Genomic DNA, 12,939 nt, shown 5'->3' with positions numbered 1-12,939 from the left:
GGTTCTTTCTCACTACATTTCCCATGGAAATGTGCAGGAAACTGTGTCCTTCACACAGGGGTCATTTCGTAGAAAAAGAGCTGGAGGAACTCATTAGCATAACTCATTAGCATATGCCACACCCCTTGCCATCCCCGGAAGTGTGTCATTAGCATAACTGATTTGCATGTGCCACACCCCCTGACATCACCTATCCTGGCTGTTTTGGACCCAATCCTGGCCATTCAGGGCCGAAATTGGGCTCAAGATGGCAAAAGGGGCTGAAAATGGCCGAAAAGGGACCCAAAATGGTCAGAATTGGGCCGCTGCTGAGCGGGAGAGTGATCCACCACCCATCAGATGCCCGGTCCTGGCTGTTTTGGGACCAATCCTGGACATTTTGGGCCAAATCCAGGCCAAAACAGGCCAAAAATCAGGTGGGTGGGAGCACCTGACGTGGCCTCTTTGGAGAACTGCGTTCCTGCACGCTCCCCCTCAAAATGAGCCCTGCCTCCACACATCAGGTGTCTTGTTGGTTTTGGCTCTGAGTATCACTGGTGTAAATGAAGGAATTGTTGAGAGAGAGAAGGTCTGTCTCTTTGTGTCCGGTTTGCGCGTGCCCATGCTCTGCTAGAGAAACCTCCAGAGAGGATTTCCCTCACACATGGCAAACCCTCATTCGCCGAAGCTCACCTCGCTCTTTGCTGGAGACTCTGGAGTGCTTGGTTTCCTGATGGCTGTCGCTGCCTGGATGGTACTACTGGCTAAGGTGGCAATGACCTGGCCTTGGGCATTTAACAGCAGCTGCGGAGTCACTGCCTGTACCTGCAGATTCTGGACTGGCAACGTGGCAGGGGCAGGGTTTGCCGTGGCGATGCCAGCTGGGTTCACCACCCATGGAAGAGTTCCAATGACCTGGAAGAGGAAAGGAAGGAAGGACGGGGAAATGTCTAGGCATGGAGCACAAAAAAAAACCCTTTAAATACCATTCCAACCCAGCTAGGGTTGTATAAATACGCCTCTTTGTTTGTTTGCTTCCATATGTTGTCACTGTAATCCTTTTCATTTTGTCTACTTCCATTGCCACTGTTGCTGATTCACCTGGCAGCTTTTATAGCATTTTCAATTATTCTGACTTCTTTCATGGCCTTTGTATACCACTGACTCATTCATATGCTATTTCTATGCAACTGATGTAAAAGCAGAGGCATCAATTTTGGGGGTACCATTTGGGGGTACAATTTCATTAAGTTCTACCAGGGCCAGGGCCTTTTCAGTCCTGGCCCCAACCTGGTGGAACTCTCTGTCTGAGGACACTCGGGCCCGCCAGGATCTTGTATCATTTAGGCGGGCCTGTAAGACGGAGATGTTCTGCCAGGCATATGGCGGAGGCTAATTTTAGCCCATGATTGCCCAGCCTTCCACTGGTCTCCCTCTACAAGGGGTATGGAGAGTCCACTCCCTCTGGTTGCCCCGAAAGGGGCACAGTATTTTATCTGTTTTTATCTGTATTTTATCTGTTTTTATAATTGATTTTAAGCTGTATTTTAATCAATGTTGTACCTCGCCCTGAGCCCGCTTGCGAGGAGGGTGGGTTAAAAATAAATAAATAAATCTACAGAGCCAGAACTCAGAATTTTTTAATTGAAACCGAAGGGCCATACATTGGGTGGCATCCCCGCTCAGCGTTTTCTGTTTTTATGGGATGTTCTGTTTTCATGAAATGTTCAGCATGCCCTACTTAGAGGCAGAAGGGGCATATACATAATCCAAGGACACTCATCAAATATTTGAGACTGCCTGTTTTTTCAGACAAGGACTAACTCCAATTCCACTTCCATTCCATTGGTGTTTTTGCTTTACGAGTTTGCTAAAGTCTTGTAGCACTTACCTGCCCCTGTGCATTTGTCAGGATCTGTCCCGTTATCCCTTGCACGCTGGGAATAGTGTTTGCAATCACTGGCGTAGCAGCCAGGGAACTCAGAAGCTGGGTGGGGGCCCCAAGAGACGCCGCACTGAGCTATGGAGAAGGGGGGGGGGGAAACAGAAATCAAACATTAAAAAATTCTGTTATTCTGGATTTATATACGCAGTGGAATCTATTTCTCCCGCCTCCACTGGCAGCCTAAGAGTGGAACCACAAGTGACGCCTGACACAGGTTGGACACTTGTCAGCTTCCCTCCAGTTTTGATGGGGAATGTAGGCAGCTTGGCGGAATGTTGGACAAGTGACAGTTGAAAAGTCCGTTGGACAGCAGTCAGAGAGCCAAGCTGCAAGACCAGGACGCCTACATTTGCCATCAAAACTTGAGGGAAGCTGACAAGTGTCCAACCTGTGTCAGGCGTCACTTGTGGTTCCGCTCTAATATGAACTCTGAAACCTTGTCCTTGGAGGAGAGGGGAATCCCCTCAGGGACGAGATTTCACTGGTATTTCAGGCTGCTATGGGATGGTGGAAAATCCATAAATGGAAATCCTTCCACAGGTGGAAAAATTCTTAATACAGAAAATGTAAAAAATATTTGAAAGAGACACATGAACGACACAGCTTTGCACCGGTCTTGGATTTTGCATAGAATACCTTAGCTGTGTACTCAATTAACATGACACTCTTAAGTATGCTAGGTATGGTAAAAGATACTTCCAGACCATTCTAGAGGAATGGAAACACAGAAGCTGTCTCTCTCTGCTTTTATGTTGTTTTGGTGGGTGAGTGGATAAATAGACGGACGGACGGACGGACCAACCGACCGACCGATAATTTTTATCACAACTTTCCTCCAAGAAGTTCAGGAGGCATACAGGGTTTTCTCCACCTTCTTTTCATTGATTCATTTATACCCCACTTTCATCCCCAATGGGGACCCGAAGCGGCTTACAATATCTTCCCCTTCTCCATCTTACCCTCACAATAACCCCATCAGTTACATACCCTCAGGTGACACTGAAGAGCGTGTGACTGGCTCAAGATTACCCAGCAAGCTTCCACGGCCAAGCACGGCTCTGACCCCAGGTTTCCCAGATCCTAGTCTAACACTCTCACCTCTACACAATGTTAGCCTATGCAAACTTGCTCTAAGTAAGTTGAGGCTGAGACATAATGACTGGCCCAGAGTCTCTCAGCGAGCACGGGTTTCTGAACCCCATTCACAGCTTAACACTCTAACTACTATACAACACTGTCTTATTATTATTTATTTACGCTCCTCTGATGATACAAAATGACCTTAAACTGCAGTTCATAAAAGCAACCAAGCCCCAGTGGGCTTATTTCAGGCATCAGCATCATAACTGCAGGCAGGACCCAACTTTCCCAGCTCCCAAGACTGTGCAGTGTGACCCTCATCTTATTTATTTATTTATTTGATATGATTTTGATTTACACCCCGCCCTCCCCACAGATGGGCTCAGGGCGGCTAACAACATTCAAAAAATACATTAAAAGTCACAGAAGCTTCATGCTGCTTTCTTCTCTGCCAATGTATAATCTTGCATGGCATAGCAAGGAAGGGCAAAAGGCCACCCAAAACTTTCCCATTCCTTCCTAACCCTTAAACGAGTGAGCAATTCCTTGTCGGGAAAATTTCCAGCTCCTTACTATTCCAGGGTTAAATGCAAATCCCGCTGGCTGAACCGTGATCTGCGTTTGCGCTTCCAGTGGCTTGGCGACAGGTGGTGTTGAAGCGGTTGTAGCCTGTGGCAAAATGGGCGGCTGGGTCTGAGGCTGGAACACGGTCTGTGTTTGAACCGGCGGTGGCCGTGGCTGAACCGTTTGTGGAGCCTGAATAGTGTGTGCTGGCTGCAAAGGAGCTTGTATTGCTGTGTTCAGCACTGCCGCAGCTGTGGGAGCAAGATCAAGAGACAGAGACTGAGTATCCTCCATAACGTTCCTCATTTCCTTTCTCCTGCCCTGTAATCACCATTGCTCAGTTTGAGACATGCATTTTCTCAAACATCCAATGGGTGGAGGAAATGCAACTCCAGGCCAAAATACGATCTTAAAAGAGGCTGTTTTGTGTGTGCACGTGTGTGTATAAACAAGGGAGCATCTTGTTTTGTCACAGCTTCTGTTGGTGTAAATAATGTCAAAGCTTTTGTGCTGCAAAGAACTTTGCATTAGTCACTTCAAGTTCCTTGCTACTACTTCAAGAAGCAGCTAGGCACTGCTGGGAGGTGAGCAGATGAGGCGACAGCCAACTGCATTAAAACAAGGGTTAGAAGTGAAGTCACAGGGGCTTGTATCAGCTTTCTTAACCTACAGCCATTACAGTAATTCAGAGGCTTCCGAACATATAAAGGATAATTTCAGGGGGGTAACTTGTGCTGGTCTGCAGTAGAACTGCAAGATTTGATTCTTTAGCCTTAAAGGCCAACAAGATTTCCAGCCTATAAGCTTTCAAGAGCCAAGCTCCCTTCGTCAGCTATCCGACTCGAATCTTGCTGAACATATAGAGCGTAATTCACAGGATCTTGCGTGAAACGGGGTGCAGAGACAAGTTGCCCCTGGAGGGCTAATTTCTTCTCAGTTCTACTTTCTTGATCAAGTGTCTTTTTCCTTTAACAGCCTCTTCCAAATAAAAGCCATTCTCACACATTACTTACCGGAAGAGTAACCTCTCTTAAATCACATTTCAGTGAAAATGACCGGCGCAGAATTTGCTGCAGCGAAATAGTCTACTTTTCACATTTATTAATTCATTTTAACAAGCTGCAATAATCTGCTTTCAAAAAAACACCCGAGGTGGCTAACCGTACATTCCTATGCAAAGGTATTCCCAGTGTAAGCCGAATCTTCCTTTCTGTCTTAAAACCCAGTGATTAATAAATTTTCAGTGCAATCCTATGCAGACTGAAGTCATGGCTTAGAAGGCCATAACTCTGTTTAGGATTGCACTGTACGCACACGATCGTACTGTAAGATATGTTAATTAGCTGCAACTGATACAACGGCTATGACACAGGGGCTTTGATACATCCATAACACTTCCCCCAGCATGCAAATTCTTTCCCATTCATTTCAGGAGAAGGAGCTGATAAACGAGTATATTCCTTTATGCCAGAGGACCTGTTCCCTCTACTGAAGTAAATGCTGGAGCCCATTCCCAGTAGGACCTGGCTCAGAACCAGTAACCCCTAATATACATAGCAGAACCTGCTGAGTTCCCTCCCATCCGTTAGCAAATCTAAAACCATGCCAGCAGCTCTTTCCAATTAGCACCTCCTTCTGTCTGTCCTCTGAATGAAAACACAAATGAACAATACAACATTTTTTAAAAAGAATGTTGCAAGATCTTGAACACATCAAAGCTGTTTCTACTACATCAGACTATCGGTCCATTTGGGTCAGTATTGTCTACTCAGATTGGCAGCAAGTGTCCAGGGTCTCAGGCACAGGTCTTTGATAGAGATGAGCACGAACCGAAATACGAACCAAAGTTTGTCATGAACCGGGCTGTTTTTTGGTTCGTGAAATGGTAGTTCGTCAAAGCTCATCTCTGACGAACCGCGATGAGCTGCGACGATTTTTAGAGAGGTTCGTTTGGTTCATTTTCCGGTTTGTCACTGCAAACAGCCTGGCGCTGATCAATCTGGCAATGAGGGGGGGTGGGCTTTCTGCAGACCTTCTGCAGCCTCAGAAGTGACGTATTCACAAACCAAAAGAACTGGTTCTAAACTGGGCAAGTTCATGGCGGTTCGTGGTTCATGAAATGCGATGAACCATGAACTGCAACAAACCGCCATTTTCCCAGTTTGTGCCCGCCTCTAGTCTTTGACATCGCCTGCTACCTGTTCCTGAACTGGAACTGAAGGTGGGACATTCTGCCTGCCGAAGCAGATGCTCCGACACTGAGCCACACCCCCTCTCCCTCTTCCAAGTGTGTCTGGGTTTGGTACAAGCAACTGGGACACCATCACACAAGAAGGCCATCCTGCGGACGAATGCAGTTACCTTGCAGATTGGCTATAGGTGATTTGAAAATTCCCCCAGTAGGAGAGGCGGCTGTCAGTCCCGGAAGGGCAGCGACCGTTGCTGCAGGAAATGTCCACACAGCCAGCCCCTGCTGACTTGCCACTTGACCTGCAATACTGATGGGGATAAGAAGAGGTTGAGTAACTGCCCCTGCTGGAACCATTACGCCTGTCACAACTGTTGCTAAGTTTTCCTGAGTCAAGACCTGCAAAAGTAAACAAGATTTAAAAAAGAAAAGGGAAAAAAAAAGATCAACGCCACCGCAGACAGCATCAGCGCAGCAGCCGCGTCAGCGAGGCCACCGGAGGCCCAGCCCAGCCAGGTGACCCCTGCCTGGGATGTGCCATTTGTGGCTTTGCACCCCGGGCCCGAAGCTGGACAGATGCAGCTCCACAATGCCCAACAGGGGGGGCTGGTTGCGAAATGCAAAATCAACACCAGGGAACAGGTGGCGACTTTTTTATAGCACCGAAGGATCACGCTAGGACGCTCTGGCCCCAAATCCTTCGTTTCAGATTTACAGGTTTCATGTTAACACTGACATTTTTCCTGGGGGGGAAAGCAGTTTGCACCATATCCCAGCTGGAGTCACCAAGGAAATGCCCCACTTACAGGTGTGGCTGTGGGAACTTTCTCTCCTACAATGTTCTCCACACTGTTTGACAAGACACTACAAGAAACATCGGATTTGCTCTCTGTGGGGCTGAAGCTGATAATACCAGCTAGAAATAATTGCATTTTAAGTAGAAGGGCAGAGACCTCTTTGCCAGTGGGTCTATCAATCAGAAAGCACCCAAGCCTGCTACTCAGACAGCAGGCTGGAGCGCTTATTTAAGTCCAGAGGAGTTAGTCGTGTTAGTCTGTAGCTGCAAAATACTAAAGAGTCCAGTTGCATCTTTAAGACTAACCAACTGTATTGAAGCATAAGCTTTCGAGAACCACAGCTCTCTTTGTCAGATATCCCCTCCATGCATCTGACGAAGAGAGCTGTGGTTCTTGAAAGCTTATGCTACAACAAAATTGGTTAGTCTCAAAGGTGCTACTGGACTCTTTATTATTTATAAGTAAATCTCTTCTGGTTCTCTCACTGGGTGCAAACTGCACACCCATAAAGAGCAGCAATAGAGGCAGAAGAGAGGAGAGAAGGACTCAAAGGATAGCTTGAAAACGTATTTTAAATCTGCCCCCCTCCATCCCATATTGGCCATGGTTTGGAGCTCCACTCAGAGTCACCCCTTAGAGACAGAGAAAACCAGAATTTCAATTTTCTCCCGTTCAAGTTGAGGCAGAGGGGGCAGGAGCCAAATGCCTGGATTAAGTACAACGTTGTTTGGGCATTCCTGATTACTACTGGGGGTGGCAGGGCTTCCCACTGCCTATGCAGGGAAAAATCTCTATGTGGATGCAACCCAAAGCTCTCAGACAAAGCCATGGAGTGCAGCTGGTTAGAGGAGAGAAACTATTGCTCTGTTCTCTGTGCCAGTGGCCCATCCTCTGTCACAAATGTCTGTGTAGGGCTAGCCTGCACATTGGGCATGGACCATGACTGTTCCAGGGGCTGCTGGGAACACCAAGGGCTAAGCTGCCAATTAAACAGGAAATTTGACTTCAGAGCAGCCATAATGGGCCTGAATTGGACTAGGACCACAGCTCTAAGGGAAGAGGGCTAATTCTTTCCCCCATAGTCTTCCTTGATCAAAACCATACCATCCAAGACCTCTTTTAATTTTTCCTGAAGCTTGGAGACGGACAGCTCCTTGTTTGGAAGATGGGAGGGGATCTACCGTTCTTGGAACAATTTTACTCATAACTGAGGTTCACAGGAGTTTGCAGTGAACGGAACTGGATATTGACTTTGGATCCCAGGTTTTTATAGGGTGAAGGGAAGTGTCTCCTTAGCAAGTATTCACAGTGGTCTCTTGATAAATATTTGGAAATATTCTTTTTGGATTTATACCCTAACAAGGGCTGGCATGATTGCATGGCATGTGCCCAGGACATTATCCCCATGCTAAAAACATACATACCCGCCAACAGCAATGGAAGAGTGCATTTGATTTCTACATAAACATGAACACATTCCAGAACTCTAAAGCTGCACAAAACAGTTGAGGATTCCCAATGGTAGAATATTCCAAGGCCCACAGCATTCTGCACAGGCCAAGAACCACAATGACAGAATTCTGCACCGATTTCTCCACACCACAGCCATAAATTTCCACCTATCCACCTGCAGAAATCGAATGCACTATTTCCTCTGTTTGCTGCCTGCTGCGATACCCTCCCACATACCCAACACAAAACTGTAGGGTAGTTACCTGTGGCGTGGCTTGCACTGTGACAGGTGTTAGCGTTTGTGTTTGCTGGCTTGTCACTTGGCTGAAGGGAATGACTCCTGGGACAGGTGCAGGAGTTGGCGTTATTTCCGGTAATGCCTTTACTTCACCTTGAGAAGAATGAAACAATGGTTCATCTCTGAGCCACAGCACACTGAACCAAGTAAATACCACTGAGTGAAGACAGATGTACCTACCTAGCAGGTAGGGTCTGAAAGCACTTTCAATGGCAAAAGGCTGGCGAGGGGCAGTTTGGAGGAGGGAAACAGAAGGTAGGAAAGGCTGTACCCCCACTCACTGCCAACTGTCTGACCCTGATAGCCCCTCTGTTTAAAAGGGACCATAGACCCAAAGGGCTGGAAGGTACCTCTAGGGTCATCTAGTCCAACCCCCTGCACAATGCAGGAAATGTACAGTTCCTCCCCCCTTCCCCCCCACACACCCAGTGACCCTTACTGCATTCCCAGAAGACGGCAAAACACCAGAAGGATCCCTAGCCAAACTGGCCTGGGGAAAATTGCTTCCTGACCCCAAAGTGGTGATTTTGCATTACCCTAGGCATGTAAGAAGGGGCCCCAAAACTAAGCACTGATGTAACCCTTCCTGCCCTCCCTCTCATGCTCTGCCCAGGTTCATAGGATCAGCACTGCTGTCCGATGGCCATCTAGCCTCTGCTTAAAAACCCCCAAAGAAAGAGCACTAGGGTACTATTAAACATACATGCATGCAATGACTAATTTGGCCCTGAATGTCCTGCTGAAAAACACTTACCCTGAAATTCAAAGGGTTACATCCAGTCAACGTTTAGAAATTTTGACCAATCCCCCCTTCCTGCTGCAGTTCTGCCTCGTGTTTTTATATTTATTTTACTTCATTTATGCCCCACCTTTCTCCCCAATGGGGACCCAAGGCGGCTTACATCATTCTCTTCTCCTCCATTTTTCCCTCACAATAAACCCTGTGAGGTAGGTTAGGCTGAGAGTATGTGACTGGCCCAAAGTCACCCAGCCAGCTTCCATGGCAGAGCAGGGAATCGAACCTGGGTCGGCCAGAGCCTTACCCTAGCCATTACATTACACTGGCCCTCAGACGCTGTTCCTCTGGGTCCCCTATTCCCCAGGAGCAGCATTATCAGTGGACTTCAGGGTTAAGGCAGGAAAGTTCTGCTCCTCAGATGGAAAATTTAGTCTGGGTCCAACCCAGTGATAATTTCCGCTAATGGAAGGGGAGTAGATGTTCACTGCAGACCCCCAATTCACCCTTCATACTGTTCTGTAAAGTTCCCTGTCCCCCAGGAATAGCAGCTTGGGAAGCAGTTCAGGTTCTTCTGTATAAATCTAGCTAACAGTTCACCATTCGATTACTCTTTTAGAAATAATTCAATGTTTTTTATTGAAGGAAGATATTTCTTGCAAAATGCTGTAAAGGAGAACATGAATGAGGAAGGACAAAACTCTCATGTTCACTGCATGAACAGATTAACAGTACAGATTATCAAACGAGACTGGCATCTGAACCATCCGAAAGGAAGAATATTTCGTGTCTGTAAATTTCTAGTAGATCAGAAAAAATCAGGCATCAGGTACAAAAACAAATAACCCAAGTGTTGCAAACTAAAATTCTATCTTTATAAAACTTTTAAGACCTGACTAACTTAAGCGTCACTGATTGATGTCCAAAAAACGTTCATCTTACCCATCTGGCCATCCATACTGAGTTGGTGCAGCATGGAGGCTTGGCAAAGTGAAGAAGGAGGAGGGTAGGGTACAAGGCATACCGAAAAGCCAACTGTTCTAGCCCTCAGTGGGTCACCAGGCAATTCAGCAGCCAATCAGGGTTCGGCAACTAATTGGCATTACTGCGATGAGCAGGGGTTATTTTGTAGAAAAAGAGCTGGAGGAACTTATTAGCATAACTCATTAGCATATGCCACACCTCTTGCCATCGCCAAAAGTGTGTCATTAGCATAAGTGATTTGCATATGCCACACCCCCTGACATCACCTATCCTGGCTGTTTTGGACCCTATCCTGGCCATTCAGAGCCGAAATTGGGCCCAAAATGGCAAAAAGGGGCTGAAAATGGCAGAAAAGAGGCCCAAAATGGTCAGGATCGGGCCGCTGATGAGCGGGAGAGTGATCCACCACATGTCAGAGGCCCGATCCGGGCCATTTCGGCCCCAATCCAGGCCAAAACAGGCTCAAAACGGCCAAGAGTCAGGTGGGCGGGGCCACCTGACATGTGACCTCTTTGGGGAACTGCCGGAACTGTGTTCTGGCACGTTCCCCCTCAAAATGAGCCCTGGCGATGAGAATGTATAGAGAGGATGAGATAAAGAACTTCTCCAAGACTATTCTTCAAGACCATTCACTTGGGATTTGGAGAGTCTTGCAGGTGTTGCCAGCACTTAGTACACTGAACCAAACTGGCTGAAAGTTAACAAACTGAAAGTGAACTAAAGTTGTTGGTAAACTGAACTAAACTGATGCTGGTTGGGAAGGCAGAGATCTTACCTACATAGAATTACTAGACGGTATTACATTCTTGTAAGTATATCAGTTTTTAAAAAAGGAATATTTCTAGAACAATGTACAGTAACCCACTAGGCAACTTGTTGGGTGTACATCTTGGTACAAGATTAATAATCTGATATAGGAAAACTAACTAGATGCCTACAGCATCTGAGGAGCATGCCCAAGGGTCATTTTGTAAAAAAAGAGCTAGAGGGACTCATTAGCATAACTCATTAGCATACCTCATTAGCATATGCCACACCCCTTGCCATCACCAGAAGTGTGTCATTAGCATAACTGATTTGCATATGCCACACCCCCAATATCACCTATCCTGGCTGTTTTGGACCCAATCCTGGCCATTCAGGGCCAAAACTGGGCCCAAAATGGCAAAAAGGGGCTGAAAATGGCTGAAAAGGGGTCCCAAATGATCAGGATCCGGCCGCTGCTGAGTGGGAGAGTGATCCACCACCCGTCAGAGGCCCGATCAAGGCCGTTTCAGCCCCAATTCAGGCTGAAACAGGCCCAAAATGGCTGAGAGTCAGGTGGGCGGGGTCACCGGACATGTGACCGCTTTGGGGAACTGCCAGAACTGCGTTCCTGAGCATTCCTCCTCGAAATGAGCCCTGAGCATGCCTATACCTGAATTAGGTTTGAAAAAAGTCATCCCGAATATTACGACAGCTCAATCCAAAGCTGATCTGTTTCTTTTACATTTCTTCTGAAAAACAAAAAGTTGGCAAGAAAGGGGAAAAGCAAACACAGAAAGTGCCTCTTACCACCCGAATCGCCTTGTGTCTTCTCTGTGTTTTGTTGTACTCCTTCCCTCCCTGTTTCACTGGGCTCTGGAGGGCAGCTCACAGGACCTTCTCCTCCCACTGACGTTGTTGTTGCTGTTGTTTTTTCCAAACTTTTCCCTGCATTCTCCACGGGGAGCGGAGCGTCCACCCCCACCTCCAGCACCCTGATTGTCTCATGTCCCGACATCACAATCACCTGAAAAGAGACAGCAAAGAATGAGAGCTAAGCTACAAGAGACAAATTACACAAGGACGTTTATGTGAAGAGAGTCACAATTTTAACCGGGAAGCTGAGTTTTAAAAGACAAATCGGAAGGCTCCGTCATTTCCCCCTCTCTACAGAGCCAGCAAAGATCACTCCTCAGAGGGTTTGTTAATTTCCGCTTCACTCTGTCAGTTTCACCTCCCCTTCTAGGAGACCAAGAGGAAATAAACAAATCCTCTGAGGAGAGATCCCTGCTGGCTGGGTAGAGAGGGGAAATTGACAGAGCCTTCTGATCAGTCTTTTAAAACTCAGCTTCCTGGCTAACATTGCGACTCCCTTCATGTGCTCCTCCTCGTGTAATTCGTCTCTTGTAGCTTAGCTCTGAGAGAGACACGAGTTTGGGCTGAAATCTCCAAAACAATGAACCAAGAGATGGTGATTTGGACCGCCCATGCTTAATGAAAGCCAGTGTGTTGTAGTGGTTAAAGTGTCAAGACCGGAGATGGGCGACCCAGGTTTGAAACTCCGCTCTGTCACGGAAGCTCACTGGGTGACCTTGGGCCAGTCATGCTCCCTCAACCTCACCCACCTCACAGGGGGGTTTATGAGGATAAAGTGAAGGGAAGGAAAAAGTTGTAAACCACTTTGGGTCCCTTGTGGGGAGAAAGGAGGGGTATAAATGAAGAAAAATGCAACAAAAATGAAATATATCATAAGCTAAGGCTATGGAAAAAGCACTGTGGCCACAGCATAGAATGCATGAAACTTGGGGCCAAATTATACATGACTGGCCTAAAGCTGAAATACAGCTGCAAGGGGCTGTCAAATTAGTAAAAAAGAGGAGGGGGTATGTAGCCTTTCCTTGGTGACGCTTCCCTACGCCCACCCCACACCCCCAGCATTTCAGCTGAGCTCTCTGGACACGACTGGGGAGCTAACAGCAGCTTCAAGTCATAATATTCATTTTGAATGAGACAACAGTAAGAAGAAAAGGGTTAAACACACAGCTGCAACTCAATGCTATTGGTGTTCTGCACATGTTGAAAACCCTCTCCTTTACATTTCAGTAAAAAAAAAAATTATATAAAAAATAGAAGTTGGGAGAACAGTCACAGATCTTTCATGTGACATGCACA

At 46.9% G+C, this 12,939-nt stretch overlaps 1 protein-coding gene across 2 annotated transcripts in view; it reads right to left on the bottom strand.

Moving 5' to 3' along the window:
- Window positions 1–12,939, bottom strand: part of POU6F1 (POU class 6 homeobox 1) — a 33,734-nt gene that overhangs the window by 8,587 nt on the left and 12,208 nt on the right. For both annotated transcript variants that reach the window (XM_055003756.1, XM_055003755.1), the window contains 6 exons: window positions 11,578–11,794; window positions 8,269–8,396; window positions 5,930–6,155; window positions 3,578–3,819; window positions 1,871–1,999; window positions 673–894 (listed from right to left, as the gene is read on the bottom strand). In XM_055003756.1, the coding sequence (XP_054859731.1) occupies window positions 673–894; window positions 1,871–1,999; window positions 3,578–3,819; window positions 5,930–6,155; window positions 8,269–8,396; window positions 11,578–11,794 (1,164 nt within the window). The remainder of the gene's footprint in view (window positions 1–672; window positions 895–1,870; window positions 2,000–3,577; window positions 3,820–5,929; window positions 6,156–8,268; window positions 8,397–11,577; window positions 11,795–12,939) is intronic.

Source organism: Eublepharis macularius, chromosome 19 (genome assembly GCF_028583425.1).
Source record: "Eublepharis macularius isolate TG4126 chromosome 19, MPM_Emac_v1.0, whole genome shotgun sequence".
In the NCBI taxonomy this organism is placed as follows: domain Eukaryota; kingdom Metazoa; phylum Chordata; class Lepidosauria; order Squamata; family Eublepharidae; genus Eublepharis; species Eublepharis macularius.
This window is presented reverse-complemented; position numbering and strand designations above follow the sequence as displayed.